The sequence below is a fragment of the Athene noctua genome, chromosome 12 (genome assembly GCF_965140245.1).
Source record: "Athene noctua chromosome 12, bAthNoc1.hap1.1, whole genome shotgun sequence".
NCBI lineage: Eukaryota > Metazoa > Chordata > Aves > Strigiformes > Strigidae > Athene > Athene noctua.
This window is the reverse complement of record NC_134048.1, coordinates 22,584,044-22,611,857: the sequence shown is the minus strand read 5'-3', so window position 1 is coordinate 22,611,857 and position 27,814 is coordinate 22,584,044. Positions and strand designations below refer to the sequence as shown.

Below are 27,814 nucleotides of genomic sequence, written 5' to 3'. Positions count from 1 at the left end.
CTCGGCGCGGCCCGGCCGGGCCCGGCGCGGCCGCCTCAGCCCCGGGCGGGCGGCTCCCGGCATGCCCCGCGGCCCGGGGGGCGCGGCGGGGGCTCGGCCCCGGGGGCTCGGCCGGGCCTGGCGCCGGTTCCCGCGCTCGGAGCCCCGGGACAGCGGCCTTGGCCGGGCTGGGAGGCCGGAGGGAGGGCCCCGGCCCGGCTTGTGCTGACGGCGGCTGGAAGAGGCGACCCCGGCGACGCGCCGAGGCCTGCGGGCACCGGGCAAGTATCGGGGCCGCTTTCCGGCTCCCTCCCGGGCCCGGCTGGGCTGCCAGTCCCCTGCCCTCTGCTGACTCCAGCCCATCAATACAGGCGTTATATTTACTGCCCAGAAATTTCAGAAACCGAGGGCTTGAGGTGAATTGAATCCGTGCTCAGGTGCCGGTGACCCCCAGGGCTCAGCTACACGTTACTGGGGTTCTTCGGTAGGGCCTGGGTTTGGGTTGTGGCCTCCGCCAGCCAAGAGCCTTCACCGATGGATCGTTTTGCTCCTTTAGCGATCACAGGCAGGCAGCTTTCCGCAAGCCCAGGTGTTCAGTGGTTCCTCACCTCGTTGCTGCCACAACTGCCATCGTCCCTTCAGCAGGATTGTCTGGCAGTAAAAAGGTGTTGCTGACCATGACACTGTTTTCTGAGGGAACATGCACTAGATGTTTGATAAATAATATATTTGACTAATAATATTCTGTTCTTAGCCCCAAAATCCCATCTTATTACCTGGTGGCACTGTCAGGAAGATCGTGTCCCCCACAGGACTCAAGAAGCTGTGTGGAACTGCAGAATTTGGCTTTGCTCTCCCTAAGGCCAATTCACATTTCCAACTGGCTTTTTTGGGGCTGATATTTTCTCCACCTTTAATTGATAAAAGCTGTTTTACCAGCCTAATAGGTAAAATACCTTTTACAGCATTTCTGGAATCACACAGTTGTGAAATTAAATAGACAAAATAGAAGTTTAACCTCAAAATCATCCTTGAGCGTGGCTGGAGTCTGTGTCTGGGGCTTTGTAGGGTTGCAGAGTCAGGATTGAACCATCTGAAAGCCAGAAAAACTGTACTACAACATAGTCTTCCTGTGTGGAAGAGCTCATTTTGTGGAAAAACTTACTCTAGTTTGGGGTTTTTTCATCCTTTTTCCATGCTAAATACGTTTTAAATTACTTCTTTAAATTTCTTTGCACAAAGTGTTAAAGTTAGGAGACTTTATTCTTCAATTACAATCCACACAGAAAGTAGGTTATACAATGCCAGTGCACGTTTTTATTACAATTAAGAGAGAAGTTAACGAGTGACAATTAACTACAGTTTCATATATGCTTTAGCAGACCCAATAAGCCAGCTGAGGATCCAAGGTGACACAGAGAGACCGAAGTGACAGAGGTGGCAGATGAGGCACAGCGCAACGGCCCCTGCAGTCCCTGGGAGCGATCCAGCTGGTGCTTCCCTCCCGTCCCCAGGTCAGAGCTTTACGGACAACCCCCTCAACGCGTGTGAGCACACAGGGCCTGCACCAAACCCCGCTGAGTATCTGACACAGAAAACCCACTGAGGGTTGCAGTGAGAGGTTTAAATAGCTCACTAGCAATAATTATAATTTCCGTCAACAGCTACTAAACCAGTGCTTGTCCTCTCCAGCTTTACAATTGAAAAAAATATAGTAACTCGCTAGGAAAGAGGCACTACTGCCCTCCAGATTCACCCCTGTTTGATTCCTCTGAAGACGATTGCTCTTTGGGATTCTTCAGAAATCCCCCTGTGAGTCTGGGAAGGATACTAGTGGAGGACAAAAATTCTCCATGCTTCAGCTGATGAAGCATTTGCAATCTCCTCCTCTTGTTTTTACTCCGTGCAGACACTGTAAGGCCTTTTAACATCAGATACTTCTCAGAAAGACATTCTGCTCTTGTGAAAAGAGTCTTTTTTTCAATTCGTCATTAAAAATACTAAAATGTGACACCAGCTTGAGATCAATGGTGTAAGAAAAATGAGACTGATTAAAACAAGGTATTTAAAAAAACACAACCCTTTTTCTTATTTTAAAAAAAGAAGACTAGGTTTTAAGATACTACAAAGTTCAAGAGTACAAAAATATTTACCTTTTAGACACACCCAAGCCTACGATCACATAAAATAAGTATCAACTTAATATAAAAATCTTCATAAAAATACAGCCACCTATATTTAACCAAGTCCTCAAACCTGTCCTATGCTGATATAAAGGTGTTGCTGAGAAATTTAGCTGTCTAAACAGCTATCCCATTGATTAACTTTTTAATAAGTAAAAACAAGATTAAATACTGCTGTTATTAGAGAAATTCCAGCTTGAGAACGGATGAGAACGACAGGGGTCACAGGATAATGGTTGCCTCATGCCACATTACATTTATGGCACAGGCATAACTGCAGAAAATTAAGATGAAAGCAAATAGTATTTCCTCAACCCAAAGAGCAGCTTGAGATAATTGCACAAGTTCCTTGCATTTAAATGATATAAAGCTTTATATTTGTTCTTGAACTTACAGCGAGAGCCACATTCCTGTGCCAAGTGCCAGCACAAGACAACCTGCCGTGAACTCTCACATTAGAGATGAGACGGTGTGTTTTTGTTGGCTCTTACAGAAGGTGAATCATAGCTAATTGTTATTTATAGAGGATAAAAATCAGTCTACAGGTCTGATAGACTTTACGTGGCCAAGAAGTGCATGCACAGCCAATAAATAGAAAAACAAAAGGTATTATACTTTTTTCAAACTATGTAGTGTTCATAAAACAGTAGTAGCACAACTCTAAGCAATACAGTTGTTTTCATCCAGTCTAGTTTTGCTGAACTTTTTTTTTTTTAAAAAAAGCATACATAACCTGTAGGGTTTGAAATACAAAACACTGACTTTGTTGGTGGGGGGTTTTTTTGTTTTGAAAAAACTGTGGTCCCAGATTAGCCCTTTTGTGTTTTATTAAAACTGCTACAGGTGAACATCTCCAGTATAGAAGATCAGATTTTTGCAAGCATCAAATCCCCTTTAAATCTGTAAATGGTAGAAAGGTTTTGCAGAAGCTTTTGAAACTGCAATGAGCTTTCTCTGAAAGTACAGAACAATGGGGTATATATTCAAAGGAGAAATGAAATGCTTTGAAAAGAAAACCCCAAAAGGTCTAAAAAAAACTGCTTATGCCAATTTACCATGGAAAACCTGAAAGCTAAAACTGCATGGCAGGTTTGGACAGCATCACTGACTTGCTAAAGCCCGCATTTCTTTTGCATGTGGGCACGGCCCAGCAGAAGGTCAGCAAGCTGTAGTCCCTTCTGTGTTAAAGGCTTCCCCCCTCCCCAAAGACACCGAACATTTATGAAGCCCAAGGATTTCAGCGGGCTCAGGCTTTATGAAAAAGCATCAGTTTTTACAGGGACAAGTGGACCCCAGGTCCTGGGAAAAGCAAGCGACATCAGAAGATGCTCGATGTCTTGTTTAAAAACCATGTCCTTACAGCAAAGTCTACGTCTGCTTTGCTGCAACTAAATTCTGAAAGGACTTAATCTATTGGACTTTGGTCCCAGATTTCAAAGGAGGCCAGGATCTTTCCTTTAGGGGCACGTGCTGAGATTTTCAAAGACAGACACCCAGCTCCCCTTATCCAGTGAACATACAGAGCCAGAGAAACCACCAGCAAGCCAACGTTTGCTATCTTTTTTTTTTTTTTTCCCCCCTCCTTTAAGCAGCTTTCATTGAGAACCTGACCAAGTGGAGTCTCTGCTGCATTATTCCTAAGGCTCATTTCTAGCTTAACTCCTCAAATCAATCACATTCAGCACATGCAGGCCCCCATTTCTCAACAGGGACTGTATCTGCTGACAAACCCCAGGTGTCAGGACACTGAATTACAGACTAAGAGTCCTATGGGAGTAGACAGCAGCTGTTGAGTAAACTATGTGTTTGGGTACAGTAGCACAGGGAATAACAACTATGGTGCAGTAGCATTGACTGTTGGGTTTGGTTTGTTTTCTTCTGGCAGAAAATACATTTTGAGAAGATCTTGTTCTTCTTTCAGCCCCTCTGAGAGTGTGCATCCTTCTTCACAAGGGTGTTACCACAGTTTTAGGACTCTCCTTTGAATTCCTAATGCCAGTGGTTTGTTGCCCATTTCTGAAACTGAAAGCAAGTCAAAGACTGAGAAGCTAAAGAACATTTTACAGGGTGTCATCAGACACTTCCCCCTTCTAATTAGCACCGCTAAAATAACCGTGTTACACGACTAACACAAATGTTAGAAAAAATGTAACGCTCTGTAAAGTACACCTTTCTGGATGGCAGAAGTAGTGCAGCAAACACCACCTGGAACTCAAATGTAATTCAGTGACTGTAAGGCAGTTACTTCGGTCTGTTTATGCAAGAAGCCTGTGACAGGAATCTGGTTTGAATCCAGGATTTCTAGCTATAGTTCATCTACTGCAAAGCTGAAAAGCCGTAAGTCAGACATACGAGAAGTCCCTAATTGTGATAAAAAGCAGCATGTCCTTCTCAAGGAACCTGGCCTGAGAATTTTTATTCCGGAAGCATAATGACAGCTCCTTACACCAACCAGGGATTAGATACAGGCAATTCCAGCTTTTTCAAGCCACTGTTGCTTATAAGGACAAATTCTGCCCCAGTACAAATTCTCAGTAATATGGATGGCACCTATGCAGCTGCACTTTGGCTAATTCTCTCTGCTGCTCCCAAGAATTTTCCTCCCACAATAGTAACTAGCAAACACTGGCCATCCCCACTGCACCAGCACTGCAATGTACGCACAGATTTCAGTGGAGATGTTTGCTCGGAGTACCCTAAATAGCAATGGTGGTGGGGCAAGAGAGCCATCAGTGCTTACAGCTAAAGAAAATAAACCAGGAGAAAAGCTGTCCTGGCATGTCCCTAGCCTCCCAAATGAAAAGAGGCTAGGAGACTGAAACCCTGTGTTTAATTTAGAACTTACACTGAAAGAGTAAAGTGTTTTGTAATGTAAATCATCCTACTAAACGAAGAATTAAGGATAATGAATTATATCAAAGGATGGAAAGCATTGGGAGATATGAAGCAACAGCCTCAAGGTGATGAGAAAGTCAGCGTTGCTTTGTGAGAGCTCGCTTTCAAGCACATCAGCTCCCGGGTTCAGAGATACTGGAGAAACCGCACGTCAACGTCTGTCAAATTAACAACCAAAAAGATAAATCTAAAGGGCACTTTGAAAGCTTTGGTGCTTTGCGATGGATCTGATGAAACATGTTTACAGGTTGGGAAAAGGGATTGTGTAGAAAGAGGTCCTGAGGTGAAGCACGGGATGAATGAGAGCAGCCTTACCATTTCACCTTCAGCATTTGCTCAAAGCTCTCGGGCAGGGGATTGCCGTAGCTCTCTGGGAGAAACAGGGTGAGGATCCCGATCAGCACAGTCAGGCTTCCCATCAGGATATACGGCAGGTATCTGTCGTAGGCACCTGGCAGAACACAGGGCAGGACAACAGGACTTAACGTCCACAATCAACAAAACCCACGTGTCAAATTTATATTCCAGACATTGCTGTAATGCAGAATTAGAGTAATTAGCTGAAATCTTCATAAATATCAAAGGTGAATCCAAAAACTGAGTGACGCCTGTTATCTGCCAGCAAACAAAGGGATTTTTCAGTTTTAAAACTACGACGTGTGCTCTAGGATGGTCAACACCTACCATCAGATTCACGCCCACGTTTGTGTAGTGGCTAATAGGTTTTTGTACATTTTCAACTGGGATAGCCAACATCTCTGCAAGGTAACAGCTCTGCTGGGCTCACTGCTGGAGTCTTTAGTGCTACACTGTCATCAGGAACCAAGTCCTCCATTAAATAATTCAGTGTGAGGGAATAAAAGTGCTCATAAACAACTAAGCACTCATCAGCTGCCTGGGATTTTGAATCCTGCTGGCCTTGTGCAGAAGAAGGGAAGAGACTGATAGCAGCCAAACAGGCCAGTTTCAGACTAACAGGCTGTAACAGGGGAATCCTTAAATACCCTCCTCACTGCAACGGGAGAAAGCATCAGGCCTCCCGTGACAGACAAGCAGCTCTGACCTTGGTCTCCTGAGGATCTGGTTTTGGACTGGAAGGCAGCGGCCCCTGCCAGCAGCCTGAAGCTAGCACACAAGTGTTTGGGCAGGATGCAAGACTGTCATGTCACAAGAGCACAGCAATGAAAAGGTCTTTCAGTAAAGGGATTAGCTAGGAGCTCAAGTATTTAAGGTAGAGAAAGTACCAAACTGGACTTGACAGCTTTACTTTTTAGTTGGCATAAAGCAGTATGCTCCATATTGTATGGAATAAGCTAGGATTAAAGTGAAGAGCCGTGGGTATGTCACACAGAGCCAAAGCTGGTGATTTGATCTCTTCTGTGTTCATGAGCTGGATGAGCTGCGAGATCCTAATTTAGCTGTAGCAAATAGCAGCAGCTGACGAGTCTCTCCTAAAACCTCCTAAAGTTTAGGAAACTATTCTGAGGACTAGGACAAGATTTTTTTAAAAGCTGAGCCTATGGAAACCGGGAGAAAAAAAACCCACAACAGTAAAAACTTTATCCTGTCTACATCACCACTACTGTTACCATTTCTGCAACGGAGACTGAAGACCCTAAGGAGCATCACAGTCCTGCTGTCCCTTTTACTTCCCATTTGCACTGTACAAGTATGCAATAAAGACACTGGATTTTCATCATTTTTGGTACAGTCACGCTGGAATGTAGAGGTGAGACAACACAGGTGAGCTACAGCCAGTAGTGTCCTCCCTCCTGTCGTGGCATGGTGAAGCAGCGTTCACCCCTCAGCAGTACACCAGCAATGCTCCACCAGAGCCAGCAGTCAGGCTCCGTTTGTACCAAAAGTCTCAGCAGGAAGGAAGAGTCGTTAGGTGCAGGGGAGAGCTGAGTTGGGTTCAGTGATGGCAGAAGGAAATCAATCATGTGTGAGCCAAAGAAATGAGAGACTGAGCACCCTGGACTGAGCAGCTGGTATTCACAGGTACTTCCACCCTTAGTCCCCTAATCTCTGTCACCCTTTCCTGTCTGCAACATGAGGATCATTTCTGTGTACTTTTTTTTTTTTTTTAAAAAAAAGGCAATTAAGAACATGAGTGTCAAAATAAAGCCTACGAGAAAAATCAATATTTCTCCTTTAAAAAAAAAAATAAATCACGAAGGTCACAATTAACCACACTCTTGTGCTGTTTAATTTGTATGTTTGCCACGTGCTGCTTTAGCACACAGATTCGGGGGATGCCTGGGTTCCTGCCTGGGTCACCTGCTCCCGACACACCCATCTAGGGATGTGCAAGGTGAGTACAATGCAATGAATTTCCTACTGCTAGATTTCCATCCTTGCTACATCGCTTCTCGTCACGCTCTCCTGCGAAGCCACCTGGTATCCCAGGGGTGACACCCTTTGCCAAGATGTGACCAATTATCATCCCAACCACTCGGCCCACACAGTTTAGGAACAGTCACTGCCTCGGACCAGCTTGGGCCCACACCGGTGCTATAAGAACAGACCCCAGCCTCAAGAAAGGAAAAAAGTCCGATTCTTTTGTGAAACCCGAGGAGCTCTGCTTCATTTCTAGCCTGTACGACTGAACTCAGACCCAAGGTGAGAGAAGAGATTTAGACCATAAACGAAGGGACTTAAAGCTGAGCCTGTGCTGTGGAAGCTTCGATCACTTCTCTGGGCAGTTGTGTAGTGCAAGGCAAGAAATGCAAAACGTCTCCCCCAGGTAACTCACCCAGGTAAACGAAGTAAGGAGCAATGATGCTGCCCAGCCTGGAAGCTGTGGAAGTAGCTCCGACTGCCATGTTTCGCACCAGCGTTGGGTACAGCTCCACGTTATAGACATAAAGCATTGAAAATGCAGCCGTGATGCCAAACTTCCCGAGCATCACCAGGCCAACAGAGAGGACGTTAAAATCTGGAGGAGAAAAAATAAAATCGAGGGGAATAAATAACACTCTGTGCTTACTACTTGTTTTTTTTTTTTTTTTTTTTTTTACAACCCAAAGACCATATTACTGTTTTATTTTTCCTAGCAGTTGTGAGTGGTTTAGTTTGGTTTTTAATTATGCAGTGTATTAGCTCCATCCCTAGATGACTTGGCTCCAGACTTCCCACTAAGCAAAATGTAGATGCTTGGGTTATTTTATACTTTTCAGATTTGGTTCTCAGTAAAACAGCATTGTTGAAACCGAACAAAACTCTGGATTACACAGCAACAAAGCACAAGCTGAAATTCACCCCTTTTTCACAAAATCCTGTGAAGATTTACACATAGTGAAATCTGGACGACTTGCAGGGTTTTTTTTTTAGCCTCTACGCACAACCAGATAAATCGCAGTACACTTTTGGCTCTCCTTTTACAAGCTGGTTCCCCTGGACTATAAAAAGCTCAGTAATTTGACACAATAAATGAGAGCTGTGCATGACTCAGCATATACATATGTATTTTTAAAAAAATCATGGCTGCAAGTGATCAGCATAAACTTAACCTCGAATTCTAAATTTGATCATGGTTTCTAGTAATTTTAAAGAACTATTAGATAAAGTATTTCTAATGTTTTATATACTTAAGTCATGTATTGAATCTTGTACCTGCAGGAACCAGCTGAATGAAGAGGACAACACCTCCCCCTAAAAAAAAGGTGCCAGACAAGGAGTAGCGCCGAGGGAGGGAGCGGAGGAGAAGCCAGGCAATCACGTAAGCTGGAACTTCAATAACAGCCGAGAGGAAACAGTTGATGTAGGCATTTCCATGCCAATTTGGAGTGCTGAGGGACAGGCCAAAGTAACCAACTGATGTGAAAAACCTGAGAAAAGCAACAAAACCAAATTATTCCAGAAACACCAGTCTCTGAACGCCTCCAGTGTTGCCTCAGATGTTGTTACAAAAATAGGATGTCGCAAAGCATCGCCAGACATTGTGGCTTTAAAAAAAAAAAATAAAAATCTCAGTGGCAACCCCATCTTTCTAATTCTCTCATCCCTTCCAGTGACCATCCACAGCGGCTTGAAGACACCTCTGATTTCTCTGTCCTTCCTGCATACACTACACCAAGTAAAAGGCTTTGTGGAAGTCGTTCACAAAGGCTTTTCACTGCAATGGGCTCATTAACGGCACAATGAAATAACTCTTGAAAGCTTCCCATGCCAACTATGCTCCTACTTGTAGCCAACTCCAGTGACAGGATCTCCCACCCTCAGCAGTTCCGTGACATTTAATCTTCACGAGAGAGCTGGACGTTCGGGTTTCAAATCTCAAGAGTGCCTTACTATGGCATGCCAAGTGTGCTAGCCAGTTCCTTTCTGCTGGGGGAAATATGGACAGAAAAGGGTCCCGGTTTGTCTATATGGAATTATTGGGTCCTCATTCCTCGTGGCTGCCCAGGCAGGGACCAGGATCTCACTGAGATGGGCACTGTACAGAAACAGGACAAAAACGCTGGCCATGGGTCTGCTCCTTGTTATGTTACTGAGTTGCTGCCTTTGCTTCAAGAAGGACATTTCTCTTCAAATAGAGATTACAGAGATGGGAGCTTCTTAAAAAAAAAAAAAAAAGAAAAGCAACAGAATATTTAAAATACACAGGTTGTTACATATAGTTTCCTAACTATTTTACATCTGAGTCGAGGCTACTGTCTCCATACTCTTGTGCATTAATGCAGTGCGGGTGCAAGGACACCAAGGGCCATGTACTGGCCAAGGACCGTGTGTAGATGGGCTCCGAGGCTGAGACTTATTATCTAAACCTGTGGCATGTGCCCTCAAATCAGAAATTGTTCTATTGCCTGGGTACTTTAGGAATACACATTTCCTTACCACAAAAGTAATGACATAATAGTAATAGTTGCAATGTTTCGGGTTCGAAATAGGTCCAGAAGGATAGCCTTCTGCTGCCGCTGAGGCTTCGAATCCTGCATCTGAAGGAAAAAGGAAAACAAAACCAAAAAAATTCCCACACACCTAAGAGCAAAACAACCTCTGCATACCCACAAGTTTGGGCAGTTATGAAGTTACGACTCTATCAGGGGGTAACTAGTCAGCCCAAGGGCCACTTCTGCACCGGGGAGGGCGGTCCTTAGGTAGAGCTTGTCTCTGCACCCAGCAGTACTCGTGGAAATTTCCAGTTTTTTGTTAAAAAAAAAAAAAAAGGTAGCACCGAGACCATTGCACCATGCTGATTAAAAAGGATTATCAGCTGACAAGAAAGACGCAGGAACATTTCCTTAAGGACCTAACACAGTAATTCCAGGAGTAATCTCATCACCAAAGGCATTTTCCTGTACGCTGTCCGCTGGACTCTCTTCTGTTCAACCTTCGCAAATGATGGGAAATAAATGCAGAAAATCACCCAGTTTTGCTGCCTGCCTGTTGGCACCCTGCCGAGGACGGGGGCAGAGGCCAGAGCTCGGTGTGGTGCCCAGAGCACATCGTGGGAGCATCCACCACCCCAAATCAGAGACGGAGGATCCAGTTTGAGGCCTGAAGCAGGAATCTTCTTGGTGGCATTAGGGTGCCCTTCTGCCTGCATGGAGAGCTCTCGACGGGGCAAAGCCAGTGCTCGTGGTCAGGCTTCCCCCCCAACCCAAAGAGTGAATCACCTCGGCCTCCCTCCATGGGGCTACCCAGGAGATTTCCTTTCCCAGATAGAGAGTATGCTTTCTGAGGAATGTCTTCCTAGCAACATTTGAAAAATACTTCCAATGAAGGACTTAACGCACAGACATCATCCTCGGGATGTTTTGTGGACAGACGCTTTGGCACACTAGATTCCCACGAAGTAAAGGACAGCTGAGCTGCCTCTTGGTCTCAAAAATACACCGGAGCGATGAAAAGCAAACTCACGTGCTGGAGCTTTAAAAAGTCATATCCAGTACGAAAGACATCTGAACTCTGGCTGTGAAGTGAGGGAAGTGCTTTTCCATGGTTTCCATAGGATGAGCTTCCCCTAGCTAGAACACGCACCTCAATTTACATTAGATATACACTTGGAAAAGAGATCTTCAGCAGCTCAGCCAGCATGTAAGGATGACACTCGAGAGAAGGATCCTGCCCACGGGAGGTGCAGCATGCAGCAGCTTTGCTTTCTGCTCTATCAGGAGGCATAAAATGCAGGTGCTAGGTACAATGCAGGAAAGGAAGATCTGACATAGAGACACGGTCGCTGCTGACGCAAAGCTGGAAGCGTTGCTGGTTTCTTTACACAAGAAAAACATCTGTGGCTCTTCAGCAGGAGCTCCGGTGAGGGCAAAGCCACTAGAGGGGGGGAGAGGAACACAAGAACCAGCTGTCCTGCCACGGCTGTGCTGCTCCCGGGCTTGCTGGGGTGCTAGGCTTTCTCCTTTTAACCGATAAGCATTGAAATAAAAGAAAAAAAAACAGGCCTGAAAAGAAGCCTAATGTTCTTCACTGCCTTCGCTACCTTCAGAGTTTTCAAGTGTCCTCATAGCACTCGGGTGCTTTGGCTGGTTTGTCCAACCTGAGGAGTCCCCGGGGGCTCCGCACAGCCCTGGCACACGTGGGTGCCAACTGAGGGTCCCCTGCACAGCCCCCCCACCAAGGGCTGCCGTTAAACTGCAAATTGCTAATACCATGAAGGGGACAAACACGACTTCCTCGGTTCTTCTCAGCGCCCAAAGGATGAAACAATCTGGGTCACCCTTGCTCTGAAAACCACAACCAACCACTGCTGAGGAAGAGAATTTTACTGTAAAAAACAAACAAACCCCCCCCTCTGGCTTCTCATTTTGAACTCACTAACCCAGCACTTACCTCACACCAACAGTCACTGCCAGGCTCTAAGAGCTGCTGGTACAAACCATTTCTCTGCTGGCATTTCCCAACTAGGCAAAGGGGGAAACTGCCACAAGGTAAAGTACCAGGACGGATTAAACATACCTCTGCAGTGTCGAAAAGCACGGCTGGGGCTGGAACACCATTTATTTTTGCAGCCTTTCGGATAATAACTTCTGCCTCCTTATATCTTCCCTGTGAGATCAGCCACCGAGGGGATTCAGGAATGATCCTGCAATAAGTTTCAGAATAAATGACTCAACGTTTTCATGAAAGTAAGACGTTATTAAAAACACATGTATTGTTTTTATGAGTTATGCTCTCATCTCACAGATTGCTTGCAGCAGAAGACAGTCAGCACAGAAGCATGTAGGCAATGTAATTCATGGATTTGTCCCAATGGGATCAGTGGGAGAATTCAAATATATGGGAAGTGTTTATTCTCGTGCTGAAGTAGATGCATGATTGGGCCCTTGTCCTGGGTAGTTGTTTTTTAAGGAATAATTGATGTCGACCAGGAAAAAAAAAACCAAAACAGATGTCACCTGACAGACAGACAGCAAAGATGGGGGTAGCTTAACTAGTGTTGAGCAAAAATATTCTTGGGAAATTGCACGCAATGTGGAAATGCTTTAAGTATGCACAGGGTATATTTAAAGGCTCTATGTCACAGGAATCTTATATACAAACCTCACAATTTTACCACAGCTCTGAGGCAGGCTCTCCCAGGCAGAGGACAGTGGCAGTGTTCCCTTGTGGAGCTGATGACATTTTCTAATCAATTCCAGGCACGTGTTGAGTGAATTAACACCAAACACAGGACAGAAAAATCTCACCTTTCCTTAACTAAATCCTTCAATCTAAACAGATGCTACCTTGCTCCCTTCAGCCAGCAGCATTTTCTTCCCTCCTTGGCAAAAAGCTGGTCAGACACTCCTTTTCTGATGAACTCCCTAAAGGATTGACCCAAAGCCATGTCAACATTTGCGAGCGTCAGATAATTTTTATCAGATTGTTCAACCGCTAACGTGCCTTTCTGTGAGGTGAGCTGCTCCACTGCTCTTCTTTGTGGGCAAGCTGAGGAACACAAGCCTGCAGAGACGATACTGGGAACCTTCCGGAGAATTTGGAAGAGGAATGAATAAAAGAGCAACTATGGCACGGAGCAGTGGGACGTGCAGGTCACACTGCCCGTGGGAGCAGTAGGTCCGTGCCCAAATGCCAGCTAACACCGACCAGCCTCGGCAGAGCTCTGCCGCTGCACCTCCATCCCCATCTGCCCCCACACTGGCCCCAGGCTGGAAGCACCATCCGTGGAAATTTTTGGCATGCTTTACGATGTATGCTCTGAAAAAGCATGGCAGTTCCCACCAGATACATTTCAAAGCAGGACTCTGGGAACAAATTTTGTGTGCCTAATAGTGCCTGTTCTATAGCAGACATTTGAGAGGCTTCCACCCAAAACCAACCTCCCCAAAGAGCAGCTGCTTGGTGCAGAGGGCAATGCCGCTGTGTTGAAGGAGTCTAAAACATTTCAAGTTAAATAGGCAAATTGATCCCTCAACAGAAGCAGACTGTATCTAAACATCAGATGATAGCAGAGGTGGAGCTGAAAACCATTTTAAAGGTTTGGTTTGAAGACTAAGATAAAAACAACAAACAACAAACCAAAACCATCAGCAGAGACTTCTGACAAGAATGAGATCTGCAGGAGGTCTTTTAGACTATAGCAGAGTGGGTCTAAATCGCTTAACTGTTCAAGAAATTAATCTCTTACCTACAGGTATAACTTTGAGATAACAGGAAGAATTATTCCCAGATAAGACTAATAGGAAAGGAAGGAATTACTTTTCTGTCTGTTTGTAAATTACCCTTAAGTGTGAATGGTACCTTGCCTTTCCCTCCTTATTTTCTAAACACCTATCTCTTCAGAAAACAACAGATGACCAAGGCAGCAACAGAATAAGGACATCTGCCCTTCTTCAATGCTTCTGTCCACCTGAGGAGAACAGAGAGTTTTCCTAAACTGTTTTTCAGTCCCCCGGGGCAGGTGAGGGTGCACCCACACATCAGCAGTGCATTAGAGCAGGGGTGTGGGCAAGTGCGACGGAAAGATGAAAGAAAACATGGACTCAGCCACCAAGACGACAGCGTGGGATGGCTGAGAGGAGGAGGGTATGGTAAAGCCAACCTTTGGCTTAGCCAGAGAGTTACTATGGGCCGAAGGGGCTCACAAATCAAAGTCCTGCTCCAGCAGCCAAAGCAAAGCTGGGAGGACACACGGCTCCTGGCACGCAGAGCTGTGGGAGAGGGCTGGCCTGGCCAGCTCTGCCGGCAGACGCCTCCACTTAACGACTTCTAGTGCAATGAGCTGCTTAATGACGTCGAGGGCAAGAAACTGCTCACTGCTGCGTGCCAAGTGAACGGGCTCAGCCTTCCTCTGAGATTTTAGTACCAATCAGCAGGTGAAACCGCATTAAAAAATGGCTTAAAGAAAAAAGGAAGGAAGCAAAGTTAGAACGAATCAGGCAGTGGTACTACAGGGGTAAACCTAGAGGTGATTAACAGTGTCTGGAGTTAGGAGTCAAGTACAGAATTCCCAAGCTGCTCTGGAAAGCTGGTGAAAAAGTGGCTTCAAGCACACAGCCAGCACCAGCGAGGCTCTGCAGGTAGTTCACTTGACTTAAAACTGGCAAAAAGAACCCCAAACAAAAAATCCCCCCAACTCCCGCCTCAAGGCAAAACCTCCTCCCATGCCAAATAGTAAAAAAAAAAAAAAAACCACAAAAAAACAACAACCAAAGAGGAGAAAGGGGACCCCCCGCCACCCTGCCATTACCCAGCACCCAGGGCGAGAGAGCGTCAGGCGGGGAGGGGAGTGGGAGCGTGGCGGGGGGGGCACTCACCACCAGAGCGGGACGCAGAACAGCCCCGGGATAGTGAGCGCCAGCAGCAGCATCCGCCAGTCTCTGATGAAGTAAGCAAACAGTGGCAGCAACATGTAGCCAATTGCAAAAAATATGCAAACTCCTAATGTAGAGAATATAATACGAACTGATTTGCCAAGAATTTCTGTTCCTGTTTAAAACAAGGGAGGTTGGATTAGCATTTTACCTCTTGCTTTTCAATCATGACTAAATACTTTACTGCATTTACACAAAAATCAGCCAAACAGTTTTAGACAGCATGGACCCACCCAGTACAGAAAAGCTGCTGGGAGTATCGGGGACCTTCAGATGAAACAGTTCTGTTTGCTTTGATTAATGCATTGTCAGAGACAGATAAGGGCAGGCATGGGGAATGGCCAGCAGACTTCCAGGAGCCTTCCTGACACGCTCGGCTGGGACACAGCCTGCTCCCCCACCTCACCCATCGGGATTTTTAAGGTGCAGTTCACCGCTGAGCACATCTGGAGGAGAGCAGGTCGGTGGATGGCCGACTGACACAGGATGGAAGGGAGTGAATTTACAGTGAGGTGGGAACAAATGTCACGTTTGTTTTTTGGAACAGAAGGCTGGAATGTCAGACTGGCGCATCGTGGGCTGTAGGACACAACCAGGGAAGATGCCACCTTCTAGTAATGCTACTGCTCCAGCAGCCAGGCACCAGTCCATGAAAGCACCCCACAACCACTGCGTCACGCGCAGCCTAGCACCAACCGAGTGTCTAGGAATAACAATTGAGACTGTTTTAAGTTCTTTTCCAATAAAATACCCAGCCACTGCTTAACAACATCCACGGACGCCCTCAGGTCTGCCTCACTTCCCGCTGAGCTCTCAGCCCCGGGGTCTCCAGAGGTCCATCAGGAGCACCGCAAGGGCCGTAACTCCTGCAGTTTGATCTGGACTCAAAAAGCGAATGACACTGAGCAAACAGGAGGGTCTTGGGAAGTCTGGAGAGTGTATTTTGGTTATGTAGTGTGGTAAGAACGCCAAGATTTAATATCGCAGAGAAAAATGGAAAAAATACCCAAGACAAAAAAAAAAAAAAAAAAAATCTCCTATTTGATAGCCACATGAATTTTCATTTTAGAAAATGAATAAAGACACAGTAATAAAACTGAAAATAAGAACTTCTAGGGATAAAACAAGCGTGTGGGGATAAATTATACCATCTTCCTCTCTGACTGCTCTTGTTTAGAGGAGCTCTCTCGGGAGAGGTCTGATACTGGAAACATTGGCTTAATACCTATTAAACGTTACATTATAATTTGTGGCAATTCAAAGCCAACATGAGATTACGTTGTGGAGAACGACAATTCTCTCCTGCCTCTCCTCCTCCCTCATTCTCCTGGCCAAGGAACAGCAGTTTGGGGATGATATCAAGATGCCTTCACAAATCTCCATAGTGTTGTACAGTCCCAGAACTTGAAAACAACAGTTTTGAGCGCAGAAAATAACTGAGGCCTACAGCTAAGGAAAAATGCTGCAGAGAGAAATTTCACAGCATGCAGTTGGGAAAAAAAAATTCTCTACAGAAGTTCTGTTCTCATGAAGGTGGGCAGCAATAGTGTGATGGACAGGAAGAGCCTGGGTGGCTGAGGATGCTGGAACAGAGTCTGAGCTACACATGGGGAGACAACACAGGTTTGGATGTTGAAAGCTGGAACAACAGGAGAAACCTGTGCTGAGGTGGCCACTACAAAAACCCCAAAAACTCCCACTCCATTTGGGGATGGAGGGTGCCAGGGCTGCAGCACAGCCAGCATCAATGGGGACTTTATAGGTGCTGGTGCCACCGCTCCCCTCCCGAGCCAGGTCACAGCCCTGGCAGTGGTGGGATGATACAAGGGAAGCACCTCCAGCACGTCCCATGATCAGGATGGGCTTTCTTAAGGAGTTACTTTTCCTTCTGTGGGTATATTCTCCTATCCAGCACCTCATCCAGCACCTCTGTCGCGTGCAGCTTCCTGGAAGCTCCTGGGTTTGATTTGCCACGGGCAGAGTTTGGGGGACACACCACCCCCACGCCTCCCTCCTTACCAATGACAGGTGACTGATGACTCAAATTAGGAAGCTAGTATCTAAATTGGTTTAGATTAATCCTGCCCTTAGTAACAGCCTCAGGGCTGCTGGGGAGCAGCTAGCATGGCGAGTGCCCACGGCACCTGCCTCTCCGCTGCCAGGGAGTCATCGCTGCCACAACAACTCTACAGAAAACGGGATGGCAGAAGAGACAAGACAAGGGATAAAGTGCCAGCAAAAGCAGCCGTGCAATTAAATAAATTAACATTACTGAGGGAGGCCCAGTCCTGTCTCTCAGCAGCGGAGGCGTTTGGGCACTGGGGTGCTCTGGACCCCCCACCCCAGCTGAGCACCGAGGCAGCATTCCCATCCGCATCCAGCCATGCCCCACGTTCCCGGTGGGAGCTGTGGGGCTAATTCTTGCCCCATCAGATCCCACACCCCCATCAGAGAGACTCATGCTCCACCAACCCCGTGTGCTTCCAAGAGGATTTCCAGCCAAGCCAGCGCTCCCGGCCCAGCGCCGCAGCTCCCAGCTTTCCCGCCGCAGGCATTGGCTCCGGCTCCATCGGCTCCGCACGAGAGTTAACTACCAGGAGGGAGGGAGCGAGCCTGGCAATGGCAGCTGCAAGCGCAAGGGATCCCCCCACTGACAGCCTGACCTACTTAACTCTCCCTCCGTCACTCCCAGCGGTGACTCACGGCTGCCTGGGGACACGATGCCATATCCCCTCCATAGCATTGGTTTCATATGATGCTCTTCTGCTCTATTTTTTCCCCCATTAAAACCTCATGGGGTAGGAGAGACCAGCATTAACTATTCATATATGGTTTTAATTTAGACTAGGTCGCATAAAAATCTACAAATTGTCATTTTGACAGCGCTGATTTAAAAGCTGACATAAATACACGTGTGCACACTTTAAAGACAGCTCTTGCAAATCCCAGCTCCCTGTCAGTCATCCCCGTAATTCCCCTGTGCCGTTGCCTTTCCTGAAAACCCTGTGACTAGTGGGAAGCTCTGTGGGGTCCCTCCTTCCCCAGGGGATCCCCAGGCATTGACTGCAGCCATGCAGCCTCCCTGCAGTCACTGGCTCCTTCTTCCAATGCTCCCCATAGAAAGCAAAACAGACCTTGGCCTCTAAGATTAGGGACATTACCACTAACCTCAGCTCCAAGATCAGTGATTTTTATGACTAATGGGGCTCTGACACCCACCTGGCTCCTCTGCTCCAGTCCTGCCTGGAAGGGTTGGTTTGCTCCAAGGTTTGCACCCGGGTACGCACTGACTCTGCAAAGGGGCAGAGACGCAGGGAGGAACCCAAATGTTTTTTCTATCTCAGACCTGCTGCTGCTGATAACAAACCCTGAATGCTGCCTCGAACTTCTTCTCAAAAAAAGGAGGGAAATGGATGTTTATTTAGTCTTCCTGCTTTCTTATTTTCCTCTAAACCTATAGAAAATATAGGCTTGAAGAATCCAAGAGAAAAAAAAAAAAAAAAAATCAACACTGGCCTAAATTAGGAATTGTATCAGTGAGGATTTACTGCTGTCTAATTAAATGATGCAGATTCAGAGGGAAAAAAAAAATTAACAGTATATTAAGCAAGCATTTAATCTACTGCGGACATATTCATACCCAGTATGAAGGCCACCACGTAGTTAGAGATCTGTCCCATCCCCACTATGAGAAAGAGCACTGTGAACATCTCCCAGCTGGTAGAGAAGATCTGCAGGAAGCTGAAGCCAGTCTGCACGGCCATCGTCAAAAAAAGGATATTCTTCCTGCCAAACCTTTTCCAAAAGATAAAGATTATTACTGAAACAGCACGTATTTATGGAGTGGGGCTCTGTAAGAGAGCACGAGGGAGCACAAATATCCAAGCTCAAGTGACGCAGTTTAGCACAACCTGAATTTTGGTTCATGTTAAAGAATTCTGTTGATCTTCATAAGCACTAAAAGTAATCAAAATTTCCAAGACCCAAGGAATAAACCAAGAAGAAAAAATGAAGAGCAGAAACTTCAGGGAGCCACTAGACAAGGACTGAGGAGACTAGACAACAGTATATAAGCGAGTCACAGGAAGATTGCAAGCCACACAAGCCAAAAGTTAGGAAATGATGGCTTTTAGGCTACCGGCATCTATACATGCAACAGCGTTATGCTTTGAGCGTGTTAAATCGCTTTATTGACTGGGTTCAGTCTCTCTGAGTTCCCACACATGTCACAGCCTTGCTCTCACCTGCTTCTCTGCATTAGCAGCATTTTCTTATGGAAAGGTAAGAGCAAGCCTACGCGCGGGTTTGCATCACCCGCTGCCTGCGGCGGCCCTTGACTTAGGAAAGGTTTCTGCAGCAGCACAGGGGAAATGGCTCAGGTACAGGCTCAGAACATACCCCTTTCCTGACAAAAGGCTTCCAAAATAATTCAAGGAATAGCTGAAGCTAGAAGGTGACGGGGCTCTCGAGGAGGCTGGCCGGCCACGCCGCTCCCAGGGGCCACACGGCACCCACGGGGTTTAGCAACTTCCTCAGCTCCCTTTCAAAGAGTAACACTGACTGACTTCCACAGGGGGGCAGGAGATTAAATTCGGATCACAGGGCGTTTAATGCTGGAGGCTTTTCGATTAAGGTTCCCATCGAGTTTTGAAACCCCTCTGCCAAACTCCGAGAGGAACGCTGCTGCTCTCACGACTTCCTCGGTAACTGGCAGCAGCCAAAGCAGTACTGGAGACCCCGCTGTAACGATACGGGCTGTATACAGAGGGAAGCAGACTTGCAGAAGGAACATATATTCTGCATTCAACACCTGTAAGGCCAAAGCTTCAGCACTGCCGAGATAATTATCAAATGCCTGTAATGATTTTTTGGATATTTTACATCTACTTAGGTGCTACGACATGATTGCTATTCATTTACAGGTTATCTTTTTCCCCCCCCCTCTCAGACACGTTTATTTCCAGCAAACCATCTCTTCTATGCAGAGCTTCCATTCAAATGACAAGTTTCTATCCTGCAGCTCCAAGAATGGCTTGTCAGTTAATGTGTGACAAAGAACAACGTCTTTTAAACTACTAAAAAGGCCAGATAAAGAAACAAATGTGATCGTGAAGCAAAAACCACCACATCCATCTGCAAAGCAGCTGCATGGGCTCCTTGCAGAGATCAGTTCTTGTCTCTGAAGTGCCCAAGAGGTGGTGATCCTACACCTGGGGTAGATCAAGTCTGGGATTTTTGCAGACGTCAGGCCAGTTACCTCATTTTGATTAAAACTCAAGAGAATTGGACATTTAACTTCTTTACATCTCAAAAACAAATGCACCAGCCGTGGCACCAGGTCTGCCCTCCTCTGCCCAGGGAGCAGCGGCGTTACCTGTCCGAGAGCTGCCCCGAGATGAAGGAGCCGATGAGGACCCCCACGAAGAAGAGGGAGGTGGTCAGCGGGGCTTTCCAGTCGTCCTCGCACACCAGGTTCCACTGCAAGAGAAGGAAGGGCCCGCGCTCAGATGCAGCCACCACGCTGCATTGAGCCTCATCCAGGCACAAGGGTTATTGGCTGGAGACACACACATTTCCACGTAATTTAATTTAGTTTCCCCCCAGCCACATTTCCACCCATTGCTGGCACCAGCACTGTTTTCCCGGGGACGGTCGCTGCCGGAACGCCCTGCTGCAAGCACAAAAAAACCAAAAGGGAGAGGGGTTGCCTCTCCAGGCAAACCCCACCAGGCTGAAACACAGGCAGCTGTCTGACAGGACCCCAGCGCCTCTGAAACAAGGGAGTGGCCAGTAACACCAAAAACTCAGTGGGCAGTTGGTGTGTGCAGCTCAGGGGCTACCCCGGCCCCGTTTCCAGCACAATCTCCCCCACACGCACCCATCAGGCCCCCTGACACCCAGAACCTGGCTCCCCATGGCCCGAGATGCTCCCCACCAAAAAACCAGTGATGGAGAAGGGTGAAGGGCTGCCCCATCCCCAGCTAGGGAAAGTTTCCAGTTTACCTGACCTTCGCCAGCACAAAACCTGCTGCATTTCTGTGACTTGACAAAAGTTGACAAAACATATGCAAGAAAACGCACAGAATGAAATCTCTTTTCCCGCCCTGACCTGTTTCCAAATTCCTCTCCATCCCCACAACCTGCAGGGCTGACTCACTGTCCATCACTCAGCCTCACGACCAGACTCGGCTGGGGCTGGAGGCTTAGGACAGGAGCCAGCATGGAAACTTCCACCTAAAGCTGCTCATAACCCCAGACAAGCTGAAAAAAATACGAACAGCATCATGAGTCCACCAGAGTTACAGCCGAGCGTGTTTCTGCTGCAGCTTGCTCCCATCCTGGTGACTAATCTCCTGGTGAAGGCAGGCCTGGCAGGAGTGCTTATGGATAGACTTCAAACATGTCAGTCTTAGATTAGATAATTCTACCACAAAGGTAAGCTAATTAGATCAGAGATCAAAGTCTAGCATAATTTTAATAATTAGTCATGTACCAGAGAGCGGGTACATCGCCTGCACCCGTGCTCAGGGAACAGGCGGGCCAAGCCGTCGCGGGAAGCAGTGGCCAAGCCCAGGCGCAGGCAGGGGTGGTGGAGCAGAAACCTGCCTCTGGGCTGCTCCGGCTCCTCAGCTCAGCTGCAGGCAACGAAACGCAGCAAGTCTTGGATTAGACAGAGACCCAGGTGCCACCCGACAGCACTGCGAGTCCTGCCAAAACCAAACCAACCGACCGACGGGGCGGCGGCCGGGCTCCGCTTCTGCTGCGGGAGAGCAAGCAGAAGGAAACCCCAAAGCAAGGGGCCATGTGCTGTGGCTCGATGCAGTTTGCTCTGGACAATAATTTAGGAAAGAGATGCAATCCGTGCCTGTTTTCAGGCAGAATGAAGATATGCTGCCAGCGGTGGGGAGCTGGGTACCTCTGCCCCTCCGCCCAGCTTGCAAAGTAACACCAGCTATGGGACAAAAGGAGATGAATTGAGCTTTAAAACACAACCCATGCCTCTTCCTGAGAAACACACAGTGTCTTTAACACGGGGATATGGAGGTTTGAGGACTGAAATACGCCTCCAATACTTAAATCTGACTAATAAGAAAAAGAAACCTGCAGCAGCCATTTCTGTAAAATACTTTCTCGTCCCTGCCAGGAAGGGAGAGGTGGCAAGGTGCGGGCCTGACTGGGCATGCACCTGCATTTATCTTTGCTGTGTTTGATAAGGTAGATGTGAACCTGCAGGTCAGCAGGGCTCCGATATGTTCAAGAATGCGAATTGTGAGAAATATACGCAGGGATCTGTTTCACATGTCAAAGAAAACTGAGATTTCTGTAAAGCAGCTCGGTGGAAATCAAGGCCCGTATTTAAAATGAAACAAAACTCAGCTGCAGGAAACACAGCATTAAAAGTAAACGTTTCTTTACATCATGCTGGGAAGAAGGAAAGGGCAGCAGAGAGGCAGCTTCTACGAGCTGGGGCAGCTCCGTGCCAGCCGGGCTCACCTGGCCCCACACTACTGAGATGCTTTGCCACGTCCTGCTCCCCCTCCCAGTCTCCACTCTGGGAAAGCTGGTGTCTAACGAGGTGACAAAATTTGCAGCCCATACAGACGATTATTAATTTTCTGGCTATGATCAGCACCCTGCTGTGGGGCCGCCAGCGCAGTGCCTGCTCCCAGACCTTCAGACTTCAGTCACTCGAGGTTAAGGGTCAGTGTTTTTAAAATGCCTCCACTGTGCCAAAGGCACTTTGGCTGCAAAATAAACCGAGCTAAATAATAACTTGCCCGTGAAACTGGGGTTGCTTCCTGTGTTTCCTTGGTGCCAAATGCCTCCCACCCAGCTGTTCACTCTACCTTTTCCCATGACAGACTGCACAGACAGCAAAAATCCACTCTACAGGGTCGAGCCTTTAAAATTTGTGGGATGTGGTGAAGAGCACGCAGCAGCCAGCTGCCGGAGAGGCATTGCTGTCCGCAGGAACTCGCTGTGTTTGACCCCAAAACACACAAACACAATCAAACCCATCCACCTCCAAGTCTATCTGAAGCTGCTGAGTGAAAACCCACACCACCTATTTTACATCCAGTAGTAGGTGGGACCTGGGCAGTGATCTATACAGCCCTACTCCATAGGTACACCTCATCTCGTCCCAAAACACCAACCTCCCCTCCCCAAAGGCGCTCGCTCCGAGGGACGCTCACGCCCAGCACCACACGGGGACTGAGCATGTGTCAGCATGGCAAGATTTAACTAGCCCTTGGATATACAGGGCTTTAAGGCTCCTCACAAGCAGTACTTGGGGGGGAAAAAAAAAAAAAACAAAAAAAAAACTTATTTGACCTTTTCCTCAAAGTCTGCATCCATCACAGCCAGCAACGAGCCCATTGTGGGCACAAGAGCTACAGCCCAGCCACAGCTGAACTACCTACATCTACAGCTTCTAAACTGTCTGTGCTGAACTGAATTATTCATTAACCAGACAATAAGTAATTCTGTAATATCCCTGGCTAAGCATACTGGAGAGCAAAGTTCACGTAAACTTCCAAGCAAGTGCTCTGAGCACTCGGACTAAGAGCTGCTTGAGGAGAACATCATTAAATCACTTTATTACCATCAAATCCCTCCAACCCTCTCCCATAAGCTCCCAGCTACTGGAAGAGCCAATGCTGTGAGGTTTACGGATGGAAAAGCTTTCTGAAAAAAATGAAACTGCCAGAGAAGGTGCCCTGACCGCTCATGTTCTCAATCAGAAATCACTAATTAACCATCCTGAGTCTCAGCCTGTTCAGATCAGAGAAGAAAACTCTACTGGAGCCTTGTGTAAATAGGCTGTAAACCAGGGAAAATCTGACCTTGTCTCCAAGAGTAAATCTGAAGACAAACAGCTCAAGAGATAGTAAAAAAATATTCTGATTGCCCATGCTGCACCCTGGGCACCAATGCCAGCAATGAGAGCAGCTCCGCTCAGCACACGAGTGACGGGCACAGGGACCCAAGCGCAGAGTGGGCAAAGGCTGCTGGAAAAAGCCATAAGGAAACAGAAAAATCCTTCAGCTGCCTTCAAAGCACAGCAGTTCACATCCAGCTCCTCACCTCTGCCAGCCCCAATAGCTCCTGGTTTCTGCCTTCACCAAGAAGTCAGCGCCAGGGCTGGGACAGGGGGGCTGAGAAGGGTAACATGGGCAAGAGGTGAAGCCTCCAGCACTGCTCTGCCCTCTGCAGGGGTCTCACCGTGGTGCCCGCGTACAGAATCCCAGAATCATCCGGGTTGGAAAAGCCCTTGCAGCTCCTCCAGCCCAACCATGACCCTCCCCCGACCCTTCCCAACTCCCCCAGATCCCTCAGCGCTGGCTCAGCCCGACTCTTCAACCCCTCCAGGGATCCCGGGGACTCCCCCCTGCCCTGGGCAGCCCATTCCAACGCCCAACAGCCCCTTCTGCACAGAAATCCTTCCTCAGAGCCAGCCTGACCCTGCCCTGGGCAGCTTGAGGCCATTCCCTCGGGGCCTGGCGCTGGGGCCTTGGCTCCAGAGACTCATCCCCCCTCTCTGCCCCCTCCTGGCAGGGAGTTGCAGAGGGCCAGGAGGTCTCCCCTCAGCCTCCTCTGCTCCAGACTGAACCCCCCCAGTTCCCCCAGCCGCTCCCCAGCAGACCTGTGCTCCAGACCCTGCCCCAGCTCCGTTGCCCTTCTCTGGCCACGCTCGAGTCATTCAATGGCCTTTTTGGGGTGAGGGGCCCAAAACTGAACCCAGGAATCGAGGGGCGGCCTCCCCAGTGCCGAGCCCAGGGCTCAGATCCCGTCCCTGTCCCTGCTGGCCACGCCAGTGCTGGTACAAGCCAGGATGCTGTTGACCTCAGTGTTGGGGAGCAGCCCCACATGTCCCCAGGCAGCGGCGCTGGGACACAACCTAGCGCGAGGGAATTAACTGGATGTGAATGCAAAACTGGTGCTTGAACCTCTAATTAATGTCAGATCTGAGCATCGCTATCTGGAATTAAAGCAGAAGTAGGTTAAGTTGCAGGCAAAAACAACCCAATGGACAAAAATACATACGTTAACGTTTAAGTTACTTCCAGAGCACAGATGGCAGAAAGCAGAAGGGGTGGTGAGAGCGAGGCAGCCCTGCTTTGGGGTCAGGACCTGCTAGACTGGCTCAAGCCCTCTCGTGCAAGTGCGGGTGGCACCGACCCGGTGCAGCGGCTTCGGTGGGAAACAGCACTTTTCTGTGGGGAGAACTGGAGGAGCTGCAGCAGACGGGGAGCTGCTCTGGAAGCAGGGGGGGCAGCTGGGCTAGGGAGCTCCCAGAGCAAAAGGGAGCCCTGCAGCCTCCTCATCTCAGCTGTGGGATCACACCCGACCCCACGCTGCCACCTGCTCATCGTCACACTTTACAGGCTCCTTCTTACCACCCCGGCCAAACGATCACCTCTCTCACCTGTGCTGTGCCCACACTCACTTTTCTGCCATTACCATCATTTTAAGACCAAGCAGATGATGGAGTCTGGGAGCCTCTGTTCCCAGGGTTTAGCACATGCCCCCAAACCAATTAACACCAGGGCCGAGCTGGCCTCTCCCAGCCTGCTCCCTCCAAGCAGCAGTAATAACAGGACTTGATGCAACTGCACAAATCAAAAAAAAAACCAAACCAACCCACCCTCCAGTTCTTAATCCTGTACCATCAAGTTTTGCTCCTCAATTGAGTTTTTGAACCGAAGATATTTTTCCACTGAGCTTTCCTGATGGCGTGTCCTGGCTTGTCTTTCCTAATACCAAGAAAAATGTTGGGTACAAAAATAATCATCTCAAGTTAAACTGAACTGCTTCTTTTCAGGCTTTCATCAGCGCCTGTTTCCCTTGTTTTAAAACCAAATTCTGTATTTTTTCCGAACGTCCATGACAATTTTAAAACAAAACAAGGATCCTTCTTTTCCATCTGGTGTACAGATGGGAACCTGGCACTTGGTTTCCATCTCTGACTGTGCTGTTGCCTCCCCGGCGTGCCCCAGGCCCCACTGCTGCGTCCCATCTGAATCCGGCACGGAAGGCTCTTGTTTGGCATCTGCCAACACAAGTTGTCTGCTGCTCATTAAGAAGGAAGAACATTTCTCCTCCTTATGCTTCACTTATCGTCTCCCTCAGAGCAACGGTGAACTCCAAACCACACATCAGGAGTCCACAGCCACCCCGGGATAACCCGGCCTCCCTCCGGCAGCGAGCGCTGTGGTGGTGGCTACCAGGCATTGGCCAGGCGGCCACGCCAGCCCACGGGTTACGGCCGGGCATGGCTGTGTGCAGCACGTGGGCTGCAGCCCAGCTGCTGTTACAGTTCACCCACGGCCAGGAGCAGGATGAGCTTCCCAAGAACTCTCTGCCTTGATTTGGTGTTGACCTGCCCCACCGTTCCCGGGGCACAGACACTGCCCTGTGTCCCTGGGACTGAGACCCTGCCCCCGTGTCCCCAGGACACAGACCCTGCCCCTGCCCCCGTGTCCCCAGGGCACAGACCTGCAGCCACAACCTCTTGGTCAGGACCTTTCCTGGCCGTGCCCCCACGCAATGTTTTTCGGTGGCAGATGTTGCTGCTGAGTCACGGGGACTCGAGACCAAGAGCCATGCACCCGCTCCCGCCATATCCCTGGGCGTGAGCCATTGGTGCACGAGCGGGGTGGCCCTTGGCTACCTGGGGCACGCTGCTGGGCTGAACGACTGCGGAGCGTGCCAGCTGGCACCAGGATGAACCCCGTATTCCTCGAACTCCCTCCCACAACACAAAAGAGCAGCAGCAGCCCCGCAGCTTTAGGGGAATTGCCTTCTCCTTCTCTACCAGAGCTCCGCGCTGGCACGGGCAGGGACGCAGCGTGTCCCTGCTGTGGTGCCATGGCACAACCAGAAAACCCAAAAAAGCGCTTAAACGACTCGTCGCCGCGGACATCCCCGCAGGACGCCCGGTACAAACGATGCCCTTGTCCAGCCCTGCAAACCGAGCGGGCAGCTCGGACGTGGGCCGGGGCCCAGGCTCGCCCAGGAGCCTCCCGCGCACCCCAGACCGTGACCACGGCACCTGCCTCGCACCAACCTGCCCAGCCCAGTGCCGACGGCCACCAAAGCCGCCTCTGTGGCTAGCAGCACTGGCGCTGGGGGCCAGGGAGGGCCCACCGCTGCTCTAGACCCAGCCGGGCTGTTGGCTCGTTTACAGGCAAGCATCGCTGTCCCCATCCAAAGCCACACTGGGAAGATTCCAGCAGATGGGAAGTGCATGGGGACGGCTGGCCGCCTGGCAAAAGGAACTGCCAGGCTTGTACCCCCAGCCCTGGCCTCCCCCTGCACAGAAAAGCCCCCTCCAAGCGAGACGCGTCCATGGAAAAGGCAGCCGGGCTGGCAAGGACGAGCGGCTCCTCCTGAGGCTGCTCACCCCACACCCCCCCTCTCCCCACAGCATCAACCCCTTTCCCCCAACCACTCCGCCCGCCGCTCCCTCTTCGTCCCCCGCACCCTGAAAGGCAGCGCGTCCCCCCACAGCCCGGCGCAGGAGGGGGGGGGGGGGAGGCGGGGGAAGGGTTCGGCTCCGCGGCCGCGCACCTCGGTGACGATGGTGGAGCGGTAGACATCGCGGCTGTACTCCCAGCCGTCCAGGCACGGCTCCTGCTCCAGAGACCCCAGCTCCACGTCGGAGCCGGGCCGCAGCCCCAGCGCCGAGAAGTTGGCGAGCGCGGCCAGGCGGTACCGGCGGCAGCGGCTGGGGGCCGCCCGCCCCCCCCGCAGCTCCAGCGGGATGCTGGCGTTCCGCCACTCGCCGCTCAGGTTGGCCCCGCGGGGCACGGCGCACCGGTGCTCGGGGGTACCGGCCAGGAAAACGGCCGACATCCCGTTGAAGCCGTTGGGAACGATGCTGGCGCTGAGGAGGAAGAAGACGAGCCGCTGGAAGCGGCCCCACTCGCCCAGGAAGGCGGTGGCCGCCTCGTAATCGCGCATGGCGCGGCGCGGACC

General features: G+C 49.1%; 1 protein-coding gene and 1 long non-coding RNA gene across 3 annotated transcripts; one reads left to right on the top strand and one right to left on the bottom strand.

Moving 5' to 3' along the window:
* The first annotated feature begins 63 nt into the window (after positions 1 to 63).
* LOC141965272 (uncharacterized) lies at positions 64 to 11,435 on the top strand. Its single transcript, XR_012634441.1, has 3 exons — positions 64 to 260; positions 1,362 to 1,493; positions 8,679 to 11,435. It is a non-coding gene; the product is annotated as an uncharacterized LOC141965272 (long non-coding RNA).
* On the bottom strand, positions 1,485 to 27,814 carry SLC22A4 (solute carrier family 22 member 4). 2 transcript variants are annotated; one of them, XM_074916577.1, is made up of 10 exons: positions 27,407 to 27,814; positions 20,208 to 20,311; positions 18,474 to 18,628; positions 14,777 to 14,948; positions 11,976 to 12,102; positions 9,897 to 9,997; positions 8,673 to 8,887; positions 7,813 to 7,995; positions 5,373 to 5,508; positions 1,485 to 4,184 (listed from the first exon to the last, which is right to left on the bottom strand). In XM_074916577.1, the coding sequence occupies exons 1-10, from the start codon at positions 27,797 to 27,799 to the stop codon at positions 4,109 to 4,111; spliced, it is 1,662 nt and encodes a 553-aa protein (XP_074772678.1). In that variant the 5' UTR covers positions 27,800 to 27,814; the 3' UTR covers positions 1,485 to 4,108. The 2 variants fall into 2 exon arrangements, with proteins under 2 accessions (XP_074772678.1, XP_074772679.1); XM_074916578.1 differs by having other exon boundaries at positions 9,897 to 9,991.

What these genes read in the sequence shown, in the direction of transcription:
- SLC22A4 (XM_074916577.1), bottom strand. Translation starts at nt 27,799, where the DNA reads ATGCGCGATTACGAGGCGGCCACCGCCTTCCTGGGCGAGTGGGGCCGC. An exon ending in TCGGGGCAGCTCTCGGACAG is followed by an intron (nt 18,629 to 20,207) that starts GTAACGCCGCTG and finishes CTTTTGGAAAAG; the next exon opens with GTTTGGCAGGAAGAATATCC. An exon ending in TCCTTACTTCGTTTACCTGG is followed by an intron (nt 5,509 to 7,812) that starts GTGAGTTACCTG and finishes GTGTTCTGCCAG; the next exon opens with GTGCCTACGACAGATACCTG.